This window comes from Motacilla alba, chromosome 9, assembly GCF_015832195.1.
Source record: "Motacilla alba alba isolate MOTALB_02 chromosome 9, Motacilla_alba_V1.0_pri, whole genome shotgun sequence".
Lineage (NCBI taxonomy): Eukaryota > Metazoa > Chordata > Aves > Passeriformes > Motacillidae > Motacilla > Motacilla alba.
This window is the reverse complement of record NC_052024.1, coordinates 14823912-14842165: the sequence shown is the minus strand read 5'-3', so window position 1 is coordinate 14842165 and position 18254 is coordinate 14823912. Positions and strand designations below refer to the sequence as shown.

General features: G+C 46.3%; 1 protein-coding gene across 8 annotated transcripts in view; it reads left to right on the top strand.

The window, feature by feature from the left end:
* Positions 1-18254, top strand: part of TP63 (tumor protein p63) — a 103124-nt gene that overhangs the window by 66927 nt on the left and 17943 nt on the right. For 6 of the 8 annotated variants that reach the window (XM_038146156.1, XM_038146160.1, XM_038146164.1 and 3 more), the window contains 5 exons: positions 14086-14272; positions 15987-16102; positions 16396-16505; positions 16757-16893; positions 17916-17998. In XM_038146156.1, coding sequence (XP_038002084.1) covers positions 14086-14272; positions 15987-16102; positions 16396-16505; positions 16757-16893; positions 17916-17998 — 633 coding nt within the window. The remainder of the gene's footprint in view (positions 1-14085; positions 14273-15986; positions 16103-16395; positions 16506-16756; positions 16894-17915; positions 17999-18254) is intronic. The other 2 variants (XM_038146157.1, XM_038146159.1) reach the window with 1 other exon arrangement.

Sequence of the window (18254 nt, the reverse complement as noted above, 5' to 3'; positions counted from 1 at the left end):
GGGATGGCTTGCTGTGCTTGAGCTTCTTCTCCTGCATGTCACACATGGGGTCAGCGTGTGACCAGCCAGCAGTCCCTGTAGCTGCACCATGACCGTGCCTTGAACAGGAGCACTGTTTGCTTTTGCCTCACCCTGTAAGACTCATCCTGATCTGGAGAGATGGTCGGGTTGTGTTCAGGTGCAGACTGTACCTCACTCCAGTGTGCTTAGGGCTTCAGACAAGAAGAATTTGGGTAGCCCTCTTGTCCTTCCTTGAGTTTGCTCTTGCTGGGGCTGCACAAAGTGCCTGATGTGTATTTCAAGCTGCCCAAATGGGTCTCTGTCCTGATGCTCTGGTGGCTTATGCAGTTTTCCATTTTTTCTTTCAGAGCTGGGTTGCTGGGGCACTTTTGAGAAATAGCAGGGCTCATCTCTGGAGAAATCTTCTTTTGGAGGGAGGTTCCAAAGTGATTGACTGTCTGGGGTTCTGTTTGCTTGCTTAGGAGTTCCCATCCCAAAATCACTGAGAAAGATGGCTGAAGCCACTAATGGCACTCTCTTAGCCAAGCATTGGCTTAACACTCCAGTTTTATCCCTGTTGTGTGCAAGCATTGCCTTGTTCCCAGAAACCTCTGCTGGCTCCTTATCTGAATTGGGTGATGTAATTATGCCTCCCAGCCCACTATTGCAATGGGAAAATGGGTTCCTCTTGTTGGAATTTTCAGGGAGCTTGCTCCTTGTGGGAATGGGGTGTTGGGGGTGTGTGTTTTGTTTAGTATTTTTCCCCTTGGCTACACGAGCAGCTAAAACCTGTAACCTACAGGAGTTGGAAGCTTCATGCAGAAAATTAGCTTAGGTTGGTAGAAGAGTTGAGATCGCATTTTTCTTGGCTAATTAAAGGATTAAAGGTGCAGAGATTTAGAGCGAACTGTCAGTGTGCTACAGGAGAGAGCCTTTGATGGTTGAATCCAACTTGAGATTAAACAAATTGTATTTAAATAAGAAATACATGGCAACAGTTACAGTCTATCTGGGCCTCTCTATTCCTTGGTGTCCTTCAGGGTCATGTAGACTGTGTGCTGTGGCTAGGGCTTCTCCTCCCTCACCAGTTTCCTTCTTCCCATGTGCTTCCCTCTGGATTGCTTGAATCTCTTGCCTTCACATTTTGTAAAATTGTTTTTTTTTCCTTCTAACCCAGTGCCTAGTGCAAAGGAGCCTTGCACTCTCCCTTACACAATAATGAACTGCTGTCTGTCATAGCAGTAGCATGGTCACATGCTTGTTGTGTGTTTTGTAGTATCTCTGATCCTCTTTAGGGTTTTTCTGCATCCTGGTGCTCCGCTGTCTGCAGCTGGGGAGCTAAACGTTTACTCCCCTGTGAACTTTTTTCTGTTGCTCAGTTGAGAAGCTGATGGAAGGAAAGAGTTGATTGTTTAATGGTGTGTTCCTCTACATAGTGGCTGGTAAAATTCTAGAGGCAGTGAACTTGTGCAGATTCCAAGTCCTTGACTTCTTTGATTCCAGTTGATTGTTTTCAATGGGCTACACCTGCAAATGGCTTGCTAGTGTTAGTCCCAGCCCTTCTCTTGCCTTTTCATTTGGATAGCATTGCTTTCAGAGCTGCTAAGGGGATGCTTTTAAGTGTTACCCTTGATAGCACTTGCAGTGGTGCAAGCTTGTGAGATTGATGCAACAAAGCTTGCTTTCTGCTAGGGCAGGAATTCATCTGTGCAGCATGGTGCAGGGCAACAGCCTGTTCTGCCCATGGAGACTTTGCACCTTTCTCTAATGCAGCACATATGAGCTGTAAGGAAAATGGGAGTGCCAGACAGTGTGAGTGAATAACTTCTGATGTTGCAACTCTGTCTTGTTTTGTTCCATTTTGTTTTACTCCTTTTTTAGTGAGGAAGGGGCTTGCTTTTTGTTACTTGCCACCTATATAAGATCATGAGGGAGTTTTGTTTCCCTTTTTTGTTGCTGTTGTGGCAATAGAGAAAATCACAAAATTGAAACTGGTAAAAAATCTGCTGGGATTCCATAATCACTCAAAAACATGGCATTACTTACTAATTGGGTGTGGTTAGTTGGGAAATCTGACTTTAAAATTATGTTTCCCAGGGAACTATTCCTGTTCTCATTGTTATCCAGTAACAAAGACTGCGTTTTGGTTGGGAAAGCAGTCTTGCTTTGAATGGCTAGGTCTTCTCACAAAGCATCTGTTGCTTGGGGTCTTCAGAGCTTGCAGTTTGCAAATGAAGCAGTGCAGAGTAGTGAGGTCTGCAGGGACGAAGGGCTGTTTGGTGTTTTCCTTGGAAAGGTATCTCCAGGTTGTGGTTGCAAGGATTTGCATCTAAAATCCACATTAATTCCTGTTATATTTCCAGTTAGATCATGCAGATGGCATTATTATCTTTGCTACCAAGTGAAACAAATCAATTGCTAGGTATTGAGAGACTTGATGTAATCTGTTTCCAATAATTTAAATATCTGTTACTCTGTCATGGAGTATTTGGGTTGTCATTCCTTTGGAGTTTGCCTAGGAGGCTTTTGTAGATCTGCCTGTGAAGTGCATCCAGGTCCATGCAAGCTTGCTTTATACACTTGTGCTTTGTTGCTGAAATTTCAAAGCAGCCTAAAAATCAGAGATCTGGACTATGCTGTGTTCAAGCTTTCCATTTCTTCTGTGGCATGTTACTGCACAATTCCCTTTGGCTTGCATGTCCACTGGGATGTGGTTTTACATTCTACTCTTAGGGGGCAGGAGATGCAAAACTGAAGATTAGTTATTTCTCTGAGGGGTAGGAAGGACTGCTGCTAACATTTTCTTTTATTGCAAGCCCTCCTCCCTTTCTAAATGCTGCTCTGTGAAACAGCTTTCTTCCCTTTGCTGCCGTTGTACAGCTCCAGGGAGTATGAGACAATATGAAGGAGTACTCCAAACCTGGTATGCACTTGTTGATCTTCCTAGCAGAGAAGATGCCACAGCATTGACCTCACTGGCTGGCTGGAGGTGAGGTGCTGTGTTTTTGAGCAGGGAATGTCCTGATGGCTGCTGCAGCAGCTCTGCTGTGTTCCTCAGCATGGAATTTGATGAATTGTTTCCCACGGTACATAGGAAAATCAAGGTCTCAGTTCAGTAAGGCGTTTGAGAGTGAGTGCATAACCTCTAGCACGTGAATATTCCCAGTGAAATCTCTTGGGTTCTGTCGGAGTCAGCAAGGCTGCTCCCAACCTTAAAGGTAGGCATCTGCTTAAACACCTTGCTGAATCATGTCTTGACTTTGAAAGTAGGTGCAGGAGAAACCACATGAGTTGACTCAAGGACTGAGCTTAGCTAGGTCATTGGGGATGGAAGGAGAAGGCTGAGGAGGAAGAAGATCTGGGTGAAATAGAGATCCCAGAACTCTGCAAATGCTGGTAATAGCTGACTTTCTTGCCATTCATCCCCAAAGCTTAATTGTATGAATAAAAGGCTTAAATGTTTGACTTAGTCACCACTCATCCTAAATATTCTGGAGCTGCTGTCATGCTTTATTGACCTGAGTTACTGCATCTTTATGTTCTCAGTAAAACTATGACTTGCTCAGGTTTAATTTTTGTCTTTCTTCATCCTTATGTTTTCACTGTGACTCAGATCTAGAGTGTGGCCTCGTTGGGTCAGTAATTCCAGAAAACTGGGATGTTTGCAGAAATGGTTTGGTTCAGTCTGGATCCTCTGTCTAGGAGAAGGAGAGGGCCCTTTTCTGGTTGTCTTCATACACAGGAAGAACATTTATTCCTCCTTGGTGTCTCTGTGCGAGTTTGTTGCCTTGCTCACCATCCTGGACAGAAAAGCTTTGCTGGCTTTTCACTTTAATTATCAATGAAATGCTTGACAAGCAGGAGAACAATATTTGCATAGATGTAATTCTGGAAGTTGAGCGTAATGTGATCAGGAAATGGGACAGGCCCTGGCTGTTATCATGGAAGAGACTTGCTGGTACTTGCACTTAGTTTAAAATGTAATAAGATCTGACTCAGGATAGTTTCCTGGACGTTAACAGGGAAGACTCAATGCCATTTTGGCAAGGGTCTGGCACTATCCTTTCTGCACAGGAACAAAAGAGATTTCTGGCAAATTCATAAATTTATTCTGAAAGGGCTTCTAACGGTATACTGACGATTTAGGGGGAAATGGTTTCCCTTGGAGCAGAAAAGCAGGGGCGTGTGTGTGTTTTCAGGACTTTCTTTTTCTGAGATAGAAGCCAAGGAACAAGGCGCTTGCGTGCTGTGCCAGTGAAATCTCCCTGGGAAGACATGATGCTACTTGCAAGGTATGCACAAGACAAGACCAGAGGCGCCGCAGTGCTTGATTACTGTCAAGGACTCAGTTGGAACTTGCCTTTGCTCTTTGGCCTGCAGCATTTATGTAGAAATTGAGGACGCTGCTGCTTGCTTCCAAAGCTTTGCCTTGATGGGTCCTGCCCACATCTAGGCAGGGAGGAAGGAGCGGGGGGGCTCAGAGCCTATGAAGTAAACAGGAAAATTACTCACCTTAATGATGCATTTCACTGGCATTGCCACTTTGAGAGCCTGTCAGATTTAATACTTTCTGTCTTCCCTTCCATCGCCTCCCATCGGTGTAATTAATAGACTATTAGAAGGATGAAGTGGAGAGGTATCCACACCTTCCCTCAGGTGGAATAAACACAAGGGGAAGCAAAGTGAGTAGGAGAAAGGGGATCACCTTTGTCCATCTGAGCCATTTGGTCTTTGTTGAGAGTGCATATCCAGAAGAGCACTTATTTACTGACTTGGTTGGCAGCTTCTTGATTTATTCCAGTTCACAGGTGAGCCCCTTGGCCTCCTTGTTAGCTACCAGCCCTGTTCCATGGGGTGCATTGGCCAGTTCCCCACTCCAGAAACAGGGAGCAGTCCTGCGCTTGGTCACAGCACAACAGCTGTAACACTGTAGGAAGGCAAGGAAAAAAATACAAATTATTTGTATGTGAAGTTCTTCAGGGATTATTTGCCCTTTTTGTAAAGTACATTGAATCTGAAACCTAAGTCAAGAAAAAACAAATAGAATAGAAAATGTATCTGGGCAAAGGTGTTTAGTATGAGAGCCACAAGACACTAAACCTGTTTTTAGCTTGGAATTGCTTGAACTTTCTTTCCTGTATCAGGATGAATGTGCAAAGACTGGTTTGCATCTCCTGTGACCCTGTCCGTGCCCCAGCTAGGAAGATGGGCCAGTGCTTGATGTACATACTATTACCCTTGCAACGTGCTGACCCTGTGGTATTTTCCAAGTAGGCCAGTCCTTTGGCATGAGCCAGAATTTGGGTGGAAATCTGTCACCATCTAGTAAAGTGTCCTGCTTCCCAGGGTGTTGAATGGCTGGTGCAGTCTGTGGCAGAGTGCCTGATAGTTCTGGGACTGACTCTGACACTAATGTGCAGGCTTAGGATGTTGCTGATTGAAAAGACTATGTTGCCAGACCAACTTTGTTGTTGGTTTTTTTTAATGTGCTCTCTTGTCCAGCTTGGCTTCCCTCTGGTGTAACAGATACTGTATGAGTGACTCATTCACTTTCCTCTGAGTTATTAATGAAATCCCCTTATTTGCAGATGAAGGAACTACAAGGAGTTTCGTACTAATGTCTTACATTGGGCATTTGCTTGTACCCTGCTTCTTCCCCTGATCTTTAGCTGGTGTGGAACTCCCTGAATTTGTGCCTGTGGCACAAATCGCAGAGGACCCAAAGCCTCTATCTGCTCTCTGTGGGGCTGCACGATCTGACCTGCTTGTCTGGGACTTCTACTGCTGACTCTTGTTTTTGAAACCAGGTTAGAATTGGTGGGAGCAGACTAATTTTTGAGAGCTTTGGGATTTTTGCTTTGCTGTTTACTTTGTCTTAATTGAGCAACCTTTATGTATTGCTGTGCTTCTTCCCTCATGCTTGAGTTCATCACCCTTTGACTTTCAGCAGGGGACAAAAGTGACAGGGAGATGCACTAAAAATTGATGTCTTGTTACTCCAGACAACGTTTCCTCTAGCTGATTAGAGTTTTTGGAGTTTGGCTGGTAGGATGGAGCATGCTGCAACATGCGAACTTGAAACAAATGAGATCTGGGAGGCTAATAGGAAGCACAGCAGCTTTCCTCTTTGGCTGAGCCTGGAACACATGACTGTAAGAAAGTTGAATCCCCCATACCAAGCTAGGAGGAGGTTTGAAATGGCCAGCCTGGACTTTATTTAAAGTAGTCTATGAGCAGAACAGGTTCTGGTGCTCAGTATCACAGGCCAAGGCACATGAGTCAGGAGCAGCGTGTGATAGGGAGGTTTTGCTGTTGGGGGCCTGAGTATGTTCTTTCAGTTCATTTCTGGAGTCCTTTATAAAAGAAGTCAGATTTTTGTTAAAATACAGGTTGAATCAGATCTTAAATTCAGGTTTGAGCTCACAAATTCCCTTACACAGAGGCACACTGCCTTGAGCAGGTTGTGGTTAACAGTGCTACCAAAAGTTAAGCGTATGCTGAAGATTTTTTTACTAAATCAAGTCCTGTGGGTTTTTTCCTGCAGCACTGGAATATGCATTCTGGTGTAATGAATAGAATTGCCTGGAAGGACTATTGCTGGTTATGTCACTGTTGCAGTGTGCAGCTGCTCTGATGCTTGAGGTCATACAATCAGCTTAGTTTCATGTAGGCAAACGTGGTCACATGTGTACTGTCCACTCACTTGCATTACCTGCAAGCAGGTGTGTGTATTTTATAGAGAGGCACGTATTTGTAACTCCAGTGTAGTGCTTTGTTAGCAGTAGGTTACCCTCTTGCTAGGAGGATGTAAAGTAGCCACGTGTCTTTGAGTGTAGCAGGCCTGTAGAAGGAGGGAAGAAACGCAATGGACTTATCCACAAAGCTGCTTTGGCAATCACTGTAATGATTAAAAATTTTGCTGTTGAATTTTGTTGGCTTATTAATTAATGCTTAGTAATTGAAGTAGATGTTCTCCAGATCCAGTTTAAGTCATTACTTAGACTAACATTGACCACCCCTCACTATTCTGCTGGAATTTAACACATCATAGCCTGTAGGTGAGTTTGGGTAGAATGAGAGTGAACCTCTTATACTGTATGTTTCTTAATGTTGTATTTTCTGTGGTAGGCAAATAGGTTGCTTATTTGTTGTGCATTCGTAGTGGAGAAGTTGCTGGCAGAGGTAGATATTAAGGAAGATGTTCAGCATCAGATCAGCTTGCCTTTCACCAGATTTGCTCTCCTTTCGTACTTCTACCTCACAAAATCTGTGCTGCGAAGCAATGTATTGGAAATGTAAATGACTAGGCATTGTTGGCATCTGAAACTTGTTTGCTACTGCTAAAGTTTTGATTTAGAAACTAGCAGAGAAACTGGACACAATACACAAGCAGTGTGTGAGCTGGCTGCACAAGCTAAGGCCATTTTACTGCAGGAGTCACATGATTTTGGTTTTTAAATCATTTCAAAAATATTTAAATGGTAGACTAGCAAAGGAAGAGAACTCACAAAATGAAAGAGTAAAGCCTTCCTTTACCTATCACTTTGTAACAAAAAATATGTGAAGCTCGCCTCCAAAGTTTTCCATTTGAGGTTTTTTCTTCTTGTTACAGGATACTTTTCAGTTGATTCTTTGTTGTTGGTTGTTTTTAAAATGGTTTTCAAGCTGGACCTCAAGAAGTTTTTATTTGTTGATGAAATTAGTCTGTAGATATGAAACTGAAATGTAAAAGCTGACATATGTAAAGTTTTCACAGTTACAATGTTTCATAGTGCAAAACGAGAATGAGAAATTATCAGTGTTACTTCTGTTACTATCGTGGCTTTGCTGACAGTGTTAGGTGGAGGTGATACATCCTGGTGGAGAGGTAGTTTTGAATTAAAACGCCTGGGGAGCCTCAAGTGAGATGCTGAATACTGTCGTATGAAGGAATTATCTTTATTATCCAAAAGATGTGAGAATCTAGCAGATGCTCTCAATTCTCTATTTTAGGGAATTTCAGGGGGTGTTTTATACCGTGGCCAGGTGTGCGTGTCCCCTTTCCGTCCCGCCCTCTGAGTCGGGCTGTGTTAGCAGGCGGTGGGGCCGGGGCGTGCTGCTCCCAGGGAGCTGCTGCGGGCAGGGGGAGCGGGGCGCTCAGCGTGCCGGGCGAGGGGCGGCGGTGCCTCTGCCGGCGGGCCGGGCTGCGGGGAGCGCAGGGGCTCGGGGGCTGCGGCCCCGAATCCCTGGCCGCAGGCTACGTTTCTGCGCCCTCCTGCCTGCCACCCCTCCCCTTGCCCGTTTACCTAAGCAGGTCAGCGCACACACACACACACACGCACCCATTTATTTTTTCGTGAGGTTTGCGAGGCGCAGCAGCTGCCGGCGCTGGGAGCGCCGCCCGCCCCGTGTCCCGTCCCCCCCGTGTCGCCCCGTGTCCCCCCCGCGCCGCCCCGTGTCGCCCCGTGTCCCCCCCAGTGCCCGCCGCCCCGTGTCCTGTGCCCGCTGTCCCGTGTCCCGTGTCCCCCTGCTGTCGCCCCGTGTCCCATGTCCGCTGTCCCGTGTCCCCCCGCTGTCGCCCCGTGTCCCGTGCCCGCTGCCCTGCGCCGTGCGCGGCGCTCCGGGCCCCGCAAACCCGGGGCTCGCGTTCCCCCTGGGCGCGGGGGGACGCGGGGCCCACCTGCCTGATGTCAACATCCCGGCGGGCGAGGCCAGCAGGAATGTGCCGCTCCCCGCCCGGCGCAGGTAATTAATCCCCGCGACTGACAGGTGGCAACAGGCGGCCTTTGGCTGCGGCTCCCGGGGAAAAGCGCTCGGAGGAAGGATTTTAATAACTCATCAGCACCGTTCGTGAGCGCCTGGAGAGGCGGCGGGGACGGGGAGGGGGCAGAAGAGCCCCAGGGGAAAATGAAGTTTAAGTCTTTGCGAAGGCGAACGCCCTTGGGTGATTCACTGCCCGTCCTCAAGAGGGAAAAGAGTGTGACATGGATTTTCCTTTGCCCCGGGGTGGAGAAATTTGGTAAATGCCTGCAAAGCACTGGTGGGGCTGCATCAGCATCCCCTCCTGCTCCCGTGCTCCGGGGCATCACACGATGGCTTCCCTTGCACGTGGGGGATGCTTGCAGAGTGCCTCTCTCCCTGGTGCCTGGGGCTGTGAGGCTGGGGGTTGTTGCCACACCTGGTGGATCTGTATCACTGGACCTTGGCCGTGCCCATCCGTGGTGTGAATGCCAGCTATGCCCACTAGCAGCAAGCTGTCCACTTTTCTTTGCAGCCTGGTGAGACAGAGGACTTCAAACTGAAGCTGCAGCAAGTCAGCTCACAAGCCATGTGGTTAAGGTTATGCTGAGCTGAAGGTGAAATCTGGAAGGGGATGTCCATGTGTGCAGCACTCCTGGTACAGCTCCTCTTCACTGAATGTCCTCTGGGTACAAGTTGGCTCCTAAGAGTGTGTGTGCATGTGCACATGTGTGTTTGACGTGCCCCCACACGCTCACAGCAGTATTTTGTAAATGAAAAGTTAAATTATGGTCAAGCATAGCAAAAATGTTTAAAGTGGTTGTGTACATTTCACTTTTTGTTCTTAGTTGGTAGCTTCCTTTCTTCCCACTGCCTTTTGTTCTCCTAAATAATTAAAACATGTTCAAGTTATTTTCTATTTCTTTGTGACTCTCCTTGTTTTCACCTGTGAATACTTAGGTGCAGGTAGCTATTCCATTCCCACTCTTTTTACCCCTTTTTTTTCCCCTTCTTAGGGAGTTAGCTTGGTAGGGGAGAAAGCATAGCTGATTGACAGCTTTGAAAACATCAAGTAAAATGAATCTAGTTAACTGAGTTGAACTAAAACATGACTGCTTGAAAGAAGCTTGCAAAAGATTTGAAAGACCTGTTGATCTGAGCAGGAGGGGCTCAGGGAGCTGTAATGCCTTAAGCCAACCTCTGGGATCACCTTCAAGCTGACATCTGTCAGCATTTGTAGAGCTGACTGAACCCCACTCCTTTTAAAGATTTAGGAGCCATAATCCCTCTGCTGGATCAGATGGTAAAATAGATATTAGAGGTAGATTTCGAAAGTAGTGTTTGGGGGATTTCACTGCATCAGAGTTTTGCAGAGGAATTGAGTACTCAGTAAAAAGCCATTGTGGCTTGTATTACATTGAGCACTTCCTTTCAGGAGACTGCAGTCCTTTCTAACAAAAATTCTTCATTTGAGAGTCAAGAAGTGTTTTGTTTTTGCCTTTCAACTCTTTGTTGACACACCTTCAGTAGAAGGGGCTTACTAAGAAATCAGACTGGTGTTGCCTGATGGTAGCTAGCGTGTGTATTGTGATACTGAATTACCAGCCAGGGTGCCAGGAGTGGGTAACACAGTATGTCTGCACAGGCAGGTGGGGAGAGCAGAGCTGCAGGCACTGGAATGTTTGCATCTTTCATTTTAAAATGTATTATTAAGCAAAAAGCTAAATTCCTGACAGGCAACAATCAAACTCCAAAGAAAAGTCTGAGCCAAAGCTCCTTCCTCTCCCTCTTCAGTAGATAACACATTTCCAGGCTCAGCTCTTTTATTTTAAATGGCTTTCAGGTCTGTACTCTGGTGGAAGTGGTGTTGCACTCCTCAGGCTCCTCACAGCTTTGTTCCTACTGCTAGATATTGTTTGTTGTCATCTTGTTAACTGATAGACTTGTTTGTTTGGTCAAACTCATTTTTTATATTGGTACTCCTGATTAATTTAGTTTTTCTGCTCAAGTATGTTGATTAATAGTCATGCTTTGGATTCTGGGAATTGCTCGTGATCTTACCCCTCATACAGTTGAGTGTCAATTCACAGCAAAATGGTGAGCAGGGGGACTGTCACCTCCTGCAGGGTGAGGTGGTGTGGGACCACTGAGGAGCAGCACCTGTGCCAAGAGGGTGATCCTTGCTTTCAGGCACTATCTGAGTGCACAAACAGCTTCTGCCTCGGGTTTTCTTTCTGAAGCGCCTTTGCTTTGAAATCTATATACAATATCCTGTCTTCCTCTGGATGTAGCGATTATCACTGATCCAGGACGAAGTCACTATGACCTAGTTGTTGGCATCTATTTATGCCAGTAAATGGCTGTGCATCAGGTTACTCCTGGTTGCAGCAAAGTTGGCGGGGTGGGAAACTCAAGCCCATCTCTGTCTGACAGCAGGTACCCCGTGGACAGATTTACACCAGTGTTAAATTACTGTCCCTTCAGTGATTACACGCTCACAGGCGGCTGTGCCTGGGGTAGATGTGAAATCATGGCTCTGTGCCATGTCCCCAAGCCCTGTGCAGTGCCTGTGAGGCTTGAACTCCTCTTGCAGTCAGGTGACAAAAAGGCAGCTCAGCCCCTTGTTGCCTCTTTTGACTCTGCTGGGCACTGCCACTAAATCTTCCCATGTCCTGACTGTGCTCTGAGGCAGAGGTGGGCTCCTGGTTACCCTCCTCTCCTGACATGCCAAGTTCAAGTTGTTGGCCAGAACCTGCAGCTCTTCAGTCTGCCCTTTGTTTCTTTGTTGGATAGGCTTGTTCATCATAACCCATTAGCTCTTGGCTGTTTTGCTTTCTGTGAATTTAGCAATGTGAATTTAGGGTGTAGGTCCAGTGCCTTTCTTGCTGGTTGTAGCCAAAGGGGTCCAACAGTTGGGATGCCGAAGGGTGGGTGAAGAGCAGATCCCTTTCTCTGCTCACAGAGGGGCTGTACTGTTTGATCACGAGCCTCAGTATTCCTGCTGGGTACATCTCATTCCTTCTGCAAGCAGTGATTTTTGATTTTCCCCTTTCTTGTAACCCCAGCTTTCTGTCTTTGAAGACACTATATGTAAAATTACAGTCAGCACCAGGAGTCCTGATCGGAGGCTGAGGGTGTGTATCTCCTTCCATTTGTTCAATTCTCTGGATGCCTGCAGACACTGGACACGTTGCCTCCTGGCATATGCCATGCCCTCTGTGCACCCCTGCTATTCAATATTTATGCTTGCATTTCAGCCCATCACCTTTGGGTGCCCAATTCTTTATGCTTCAGTGATGTTAAGGCATCCAAGTGATTAGTTGGCTTTTTGAGATTTTTGAGGCTTTCTGTCCTTGAAACCTTCACAGTGCTATGAGCAAACTGATGTGTTGAAGGAAACAATGCTTTGTAGGTTTTCTTCCTTTTTAAATATAAGTGATTCTTTTTCTACCCCTTGAGATGGAAAGACAACATGGTGAGCTCACTCTTACCTTCAGTAAGAAATTGCTTTTTAATTAAAAAACAATAAGGAGTTTCAGGTTTAAAAGATGTATGATACAAATCACCATCTAGATGTGTTTCGCAACTTTTTTTTTGTAATTGTTTGGCATGTTCCCTGTTTCCGCGGGCTGGGTAAATCCTTTGTGGGTTTAATCTGTAGCCTGCAGGCACAAAAAATACATTGCACAATTTGGCCTTTGCATTTTAAAGAAATCGTTTTTTGTATCTGAAATACCTGTAGCATCTTTTCTGCCACATGGCAGGATGGTGTTGAGTGAGGAGGGAAGGGACTGGCTTGGCTTATGTTTAATCCCTCTCTCCTACCCAGTGTCTCTTGCAAGTTTGGTTTTTCCTGTGTTAGCAGTGTGTACACTCTGAAATGCAAATAATCCCTGACTATCACTAGCTAATCCTTTTTCCTGCTGCATCATCTGCCACCCACCCTTGCACGCGCTGGCTCTCCCCATCCCAGTGGGTCCCTGGCCACAGGGTGCTCCTGACCAGTGTGGACTTGTCACTGCTGTGTTTGAACAGCTGGGAATGGGATTCTGTTGGCCCATGGCTGCTAGAGTCCTTTTCCTGTGAGGAAACAACCACCTTGGGGCTTTCACTTTTCTTTGTCTGCAAGAACTGAGGACACGGAGATGGGGAAATGCCAGCAATTCCTGTGGGTTAGGTTGTTACAGGGAGAGCTCTGCACTCCTAAATGTCTGAATACCAGGAGAAAACTGAATGGCTCTGGAGCAGGGTTCTCAAAAAGCTGCCATGTTTTGGAACAGCCTTATACAGGAGGGGAGACTGGAGAGTCTCCTTTGTGGGAGCTATCCAGGAAAATGGGGTTAGGTTGTACAGTACTGAACCACTTGGGACTTTCCTTGCCATCCTCCCTGCTAAGCAGATGCCTTTATTTTGGTGAGGGATTTTGGAAAAAAAAAAGCCCCACCTACTTCAGCCTTGATGTTTTGCTGAGTTAAGGTTTCCAGATGTGAACACACTCCATGGAAATGCTGCTTAGTTTACTGTTGTAGTGGGGAACATCTTAAGAGAAATCTAATATGCTCCAAATTAGCACAGTGAATAAGAGCATCTTGTTCTGTTCCAAGTGCTTGTTGCATGGTCACAGCCTCCCTTTTGGAGCCAGCTGCTGGGTTATGCTCTAGGTTATGGTCACCCTGGGCTAGTCTTTGGGCTGTTCAACTCTTCTGGCCTTTGAAAAACAAAATACTGGATTTTATTTACCTCATTTTTGGATGTAATGATTTGAGTTCAGAAGTGAGGTGATTACTACAGAGATGTTCAGTAGATGTAGGAGATGATTTTAAAAGATGGCTGAAATGTCAGATTTGGTATAACTCTCAAATTGATCACGGTCTTGTTTTCAAGTACTGTTCAGTTCCAAGGTTGATGTTTTTATTTAATCCCTTTGCATGAGTAGGAGGGCTTCTTAGAAAACAGGATGAAACACTTTTATGTCTGTGGTTTTGAGTGCTTCCAGGATTACAGGATGCTGTGAAAAGAATAGCATCTGTTTTGTTAGGTGGGTGTTGGGTGTCCTTCGCAAGAGGGAGTGTGTGCCCAAGAGAAATAAAGGCTTTATTTGTTCAAGTAAATGAAGCGCTCTTTATCTGAAGATTTTTGCCTTTGGGGAAGCTAGGATGTAGATTTATGCTCTGCTGTTTTACAGCAGGTAAAGGTCTAGGGGTTTTGCCACTTCTCTGGAAGCATGGTTGTTGTACAAAGAAATGCAGTGCCTGTGCCCCAGTGGCTGGTGCTTTCAGTTACGTGTAGAAAGCCATCCCCATGTTCCTGATGTGCCTTTATCCCTAGCTGAACTTCTGACTCTCTTTTGCTCTGTTCCCCATTCAGTATTCCACCGAACTGAAAAAGCTGTACTGCCAGATCGCCAAGACGTGTCCCATCCAGATCAAAGTGATGACCCCACCGCCTCAGGGAGCTGTCATCAGGGCTATGCCAGTCTATAAGAAAGCTGAACACGTCACTGAAGTGGTCAAACGCTGCCCGAACCACGAGCTGAGCCGGGAGTTCAACGAGGGTAAGGAGGGCAGTGCTGTGCTGGCAGTCCTTCTCCAGAGCTGCTTGGCTGATGAGCAGCCACTGAGGGATGTGACAGCAGCTTCAGAGCAAATCTTCTGGAAACAGACCTCCCTGTGACACCTTGTGCAGCTTTTTATTTCCTGTGCTTGGCAGGAAGGATCATGCAATCAATGCTTTAGCTGTCACTGAGCATGCTTGTCCTTGGGAGGAAAGCACTGAAATAAACCTCGTGCCTGCCCAGGTCGGATGGATGTCTGTCCCATGGCAGGCACTGCCCCTCTGGCAGCCCTTCTCTGCTCTGCTTTTGCTCCTGCAATGAGAAGCAGCTGTTCTTGTGCTCAGGAATGAGCTTCCATGTGGCTGGGACCGGGATCTAGTAACAGGATGCAATATCATCTCCAGTCCTTAATCCACGCCTCAAAGACGTGGAGGGGCTGTTTATCTCTGGCAGGGTAATGCTAAGTGCCAGCATCAACTGTAGGCAATGTTCTTCTACATGCAGCACTCCCAGTTCAGTACAAATGTTTTAATCTTTTACTTGCTTCTCCTCATGTTAGTGAAATGGCAGCTGTTTTTAAAATGTCCTTTGGTTTTCTGCAAGCTCACAGGCTGGGTTCCATTTTGCCTTGGTCATTTAAGTTCACGTAAGTTCAGATGAGCATCTGTTTTATTCTACGTACATTATTTATCTCCTACTGTAAAAGAACCCGGTTGGTGTCAGTTAGCAGGATGTCTTAGGAGTCTGGATCCCATTGCTGGTTACAGTGCAGCCAGATAGACAAGCCCCAGAAATAAGCTAGGACTTGGGAGTGTAAAATCAGAGTGGAGTGAGACAGTTCTTCAGAACAGTTTTTTATATTAAAAAGTGTTTTTCTGACAGGACTGGATTTATTGAGGTTTGACACCATTCAATGATGAGAGTTTTAAGAAAGAAAAAAAAAAACCCCAAAATTCTTATTCTGAAATAATTATTTCTGTAGAAATAGACTGTATTTTGAGTAGGAAGTGAACCGTTAATACACAAAGCAAATTATTGAGATGAACCCATAGCAGGCTTCTCTCTTCAGAATTTGGTTGTATGTTGTAGAAAGACTGAAGAAAATTTGAAGGAAGGAAGCTTTTAATTGTTGGAAAGTGGCCTAGGAGCCAAGAAGATCATGTTCCCTTCTGCTGCTGCTGTAAGCAAGCATGATTTTTCAAGCTGACCATTAATTAAATGCATATGTCTTTTGCTTCTTGATTCTTTTTTTTAAGGATCAAGACTGATGGAAGGGAGCAGAAGAGGGCTAGCAATTGATAGGAAAAAGAGTAGGAATTGAGACTTGAAGGAATTTGCTATGTATATGCATTAGAGGGAGGAAAATAAAGGTTTTCAGCTGGTGTGGAAATCCAGCAGGAGTTATCTGCTGGAAGAACTGCTGTTAGCTGCCATTCAGTTCACATTTTGGCTCGCTTCTTCTGGGATCTTGGGAAGCCCTTGTTCAAGTTTAGCCACGGGTGTCCAGAGTGAGCTTGGGAAAGCCTGTGTTGCCTTTGGTGTCTGGCAGCAGGGATCTTGGGAAGGGATGCTTCAAGGGCTGAGAGGCATCTGTGTGTGCTCTGATGGACCTCTGAGGCCATCTGCATCTGCCTTGATGGCAGGTCTTGCCACCCTGTGCATGACCTTACTTCACTGAACAGTCTCTTGTTTTTTTTCCTCTTTGCCTTTGCAGGGCAGATTGCACCTCCCAGCCACCTGATCAGAGTGGAAGGGAACAGCCATGCCCAGTATGTAGAAGACCCCATCACTGGGAGGCAGAGTGTGCTGGTCCCCTATGAGCCACCCCAGGTGTGTTGTGAGCTCGAGCTGGTGCCATCCTGGCACGCAAAGGTTGGGGGTTGTAACCCTGGTCACAGGAGTTGGGATCTTGGGCTTTCCCTATCCTCATCACAACGAATCCCTTCTTCCTTTCTGTCAGAAAGGAGCTGTGAAACACCCTCCTTGTCCCTTTTAAGGAAGCTTTGTATTGGGGGCCTATTTCATGCTGGTCCACTTGCAGCCCAGCTTGAGAAATGCAAGAGGAGGGCTTGGAAAATGCAGAGCTTTCCATCCACCTTCTTTTCCACCTTTGTGTCACCCAGGTCGGTACTGAGTTCACCACAGTCTTGTACAACTTCATGTGCAACAGCAGCTGCGTTGGAGGGATGAACCGCCGCCCGATCCTTATCATTGTGACCCTGGAAACCAGAGAGTAAGTTGTGCATCACGAGTGTAACCCTTCTGGCTCCTCTTCCACTTAGGGCAGCATTCCATATCCTTAGGAACAGCTTAATTCATGGGGCTATAGGATATTTTTTAGATCTTTGCAGTTGGGAGTTGCCCAGCACCTGGGAAATCCGGACTGGGAAATGGAAGGTGCAGAGGGTGGTGTGAAGTTGAGGAGAGCTGCTGGCCTGTGTGTGAGATGCCAGCTGACGTTTCTCCTCACCCCTCTCTTCCCAGTGGGCAAGTCTTGGGCCGCCGATGTTTCGAAGCCCGTATTTGTGCTTGCCCAGGCAGAGACCGCAAGGCAGACGAGGACAGCATCCGCAAGCAGCAAGTGTCTGACAGCACAAAGAATGGTGATGGTACGAAGCGCCGTAAGTAGCTGCAGAGCTGGGCACATGGCAGAGGGGGCTGTCTCTGGGTGCTTGTGCCACAGGGACAGAGTGGTGCTGTGCATGGGCTTGCAGGCAGGAGGGCATTAGGCATCTCTTCTCCCAGGGTGAATCAGCCTAGCCATTGAGCTGGTGTTCACAAAGCAGTGTTTGACAGCCTGGGTGTGGGGGCTCCCTTGCAGCATTGCTGGTGTTAGATTAGCCCTGTGAGTGGTGAGTGGAGGGGGTGTTTATTTGCCACCTTCCAATTGTATGTCTGGAACTCTAACCTTTTGAACCTTTACTGCTTGTTTGGGGTCATGCTGTTACTCTTTGCTTCATCTAGCCAGTGTTCTGTGCTGTGGCAGGTGTCTTCCAGCCACAGGGATCTAGACTGAGGCTGCACACAAACCCTGCTGTGCATCACAGATGCCCTGGCAAGCAGCCTCTCTGTGCTCTGAAGAGGGCCAAGTCCTTACTGGACGTGCAGGATGTGGAAGTCCAGCTTTGGTTTCCCCTGTACTCAGTGAAGGCAGAAGGCTGAACAGCAGGCACAGGTTATGACTGGAGGCAGACTAGAGAAGGGCTTTGTTTTCTCAGTGAGTTCTGCTCCCTGCCAATGGCCTCACCTTCAAGGATCACTGATTCACCAACAGCTTGTGAGCCTTGTAATACTAAAAATTTCTGTAACTTTCCTGTAAAGAGCCAGTGCTTGTTCAAAGTGTGGCTTGCCAGGGTTTTGTCATATATCCAGCACTCCTTGGCTGATGTGTTTCCCCAGGTGACACGGCCAGCCAGCATCTGCAATTGTGTCTGCCTTAAGGAGCCAGGAGCTGCAAGGACAGTTCTGGAGTGGCTCAGGCAGAAATCCCTTCAGAGCACTACAGATCTGAGCTGGTCATGCACTTCATATCTCTTTTGTATCTGTCTTCTTGCCTTTTTCTTCTTTGTCTGTTCCTCTCCTCCCTCTCTCCCCCTTTCTTTTTTTTTTTTTTAATGGGATGCCTTTGGGGTTTCTCTTCCAGCTTTTCGACAAGGAACTCATGGCATACAGATGACATCTATCAAAAAAAGGCGTTCTCCAGATGATGAGCTCTTGTACTTGCCAGTGAGTTCTCTCTCTTTTTATTTTCCCTATGTTTAGTATCTTTAATGGTGACTTGAGGCTCACCTAGACTTCAGAAAGAACTGAGGATGGGGTTGGGGTGTGAGAATAATTTTTATTTTCTTTAACTCCATGAACTACCAATTTTAAATACATATTCCAAATTAAAAATCCCACTAGGTGCTAAGAATAGTTTATGAAAGGCATATGAGAATATCCCAAGGGATCTCTCTGTCCTGGTGGAAACACTATCTTCGAG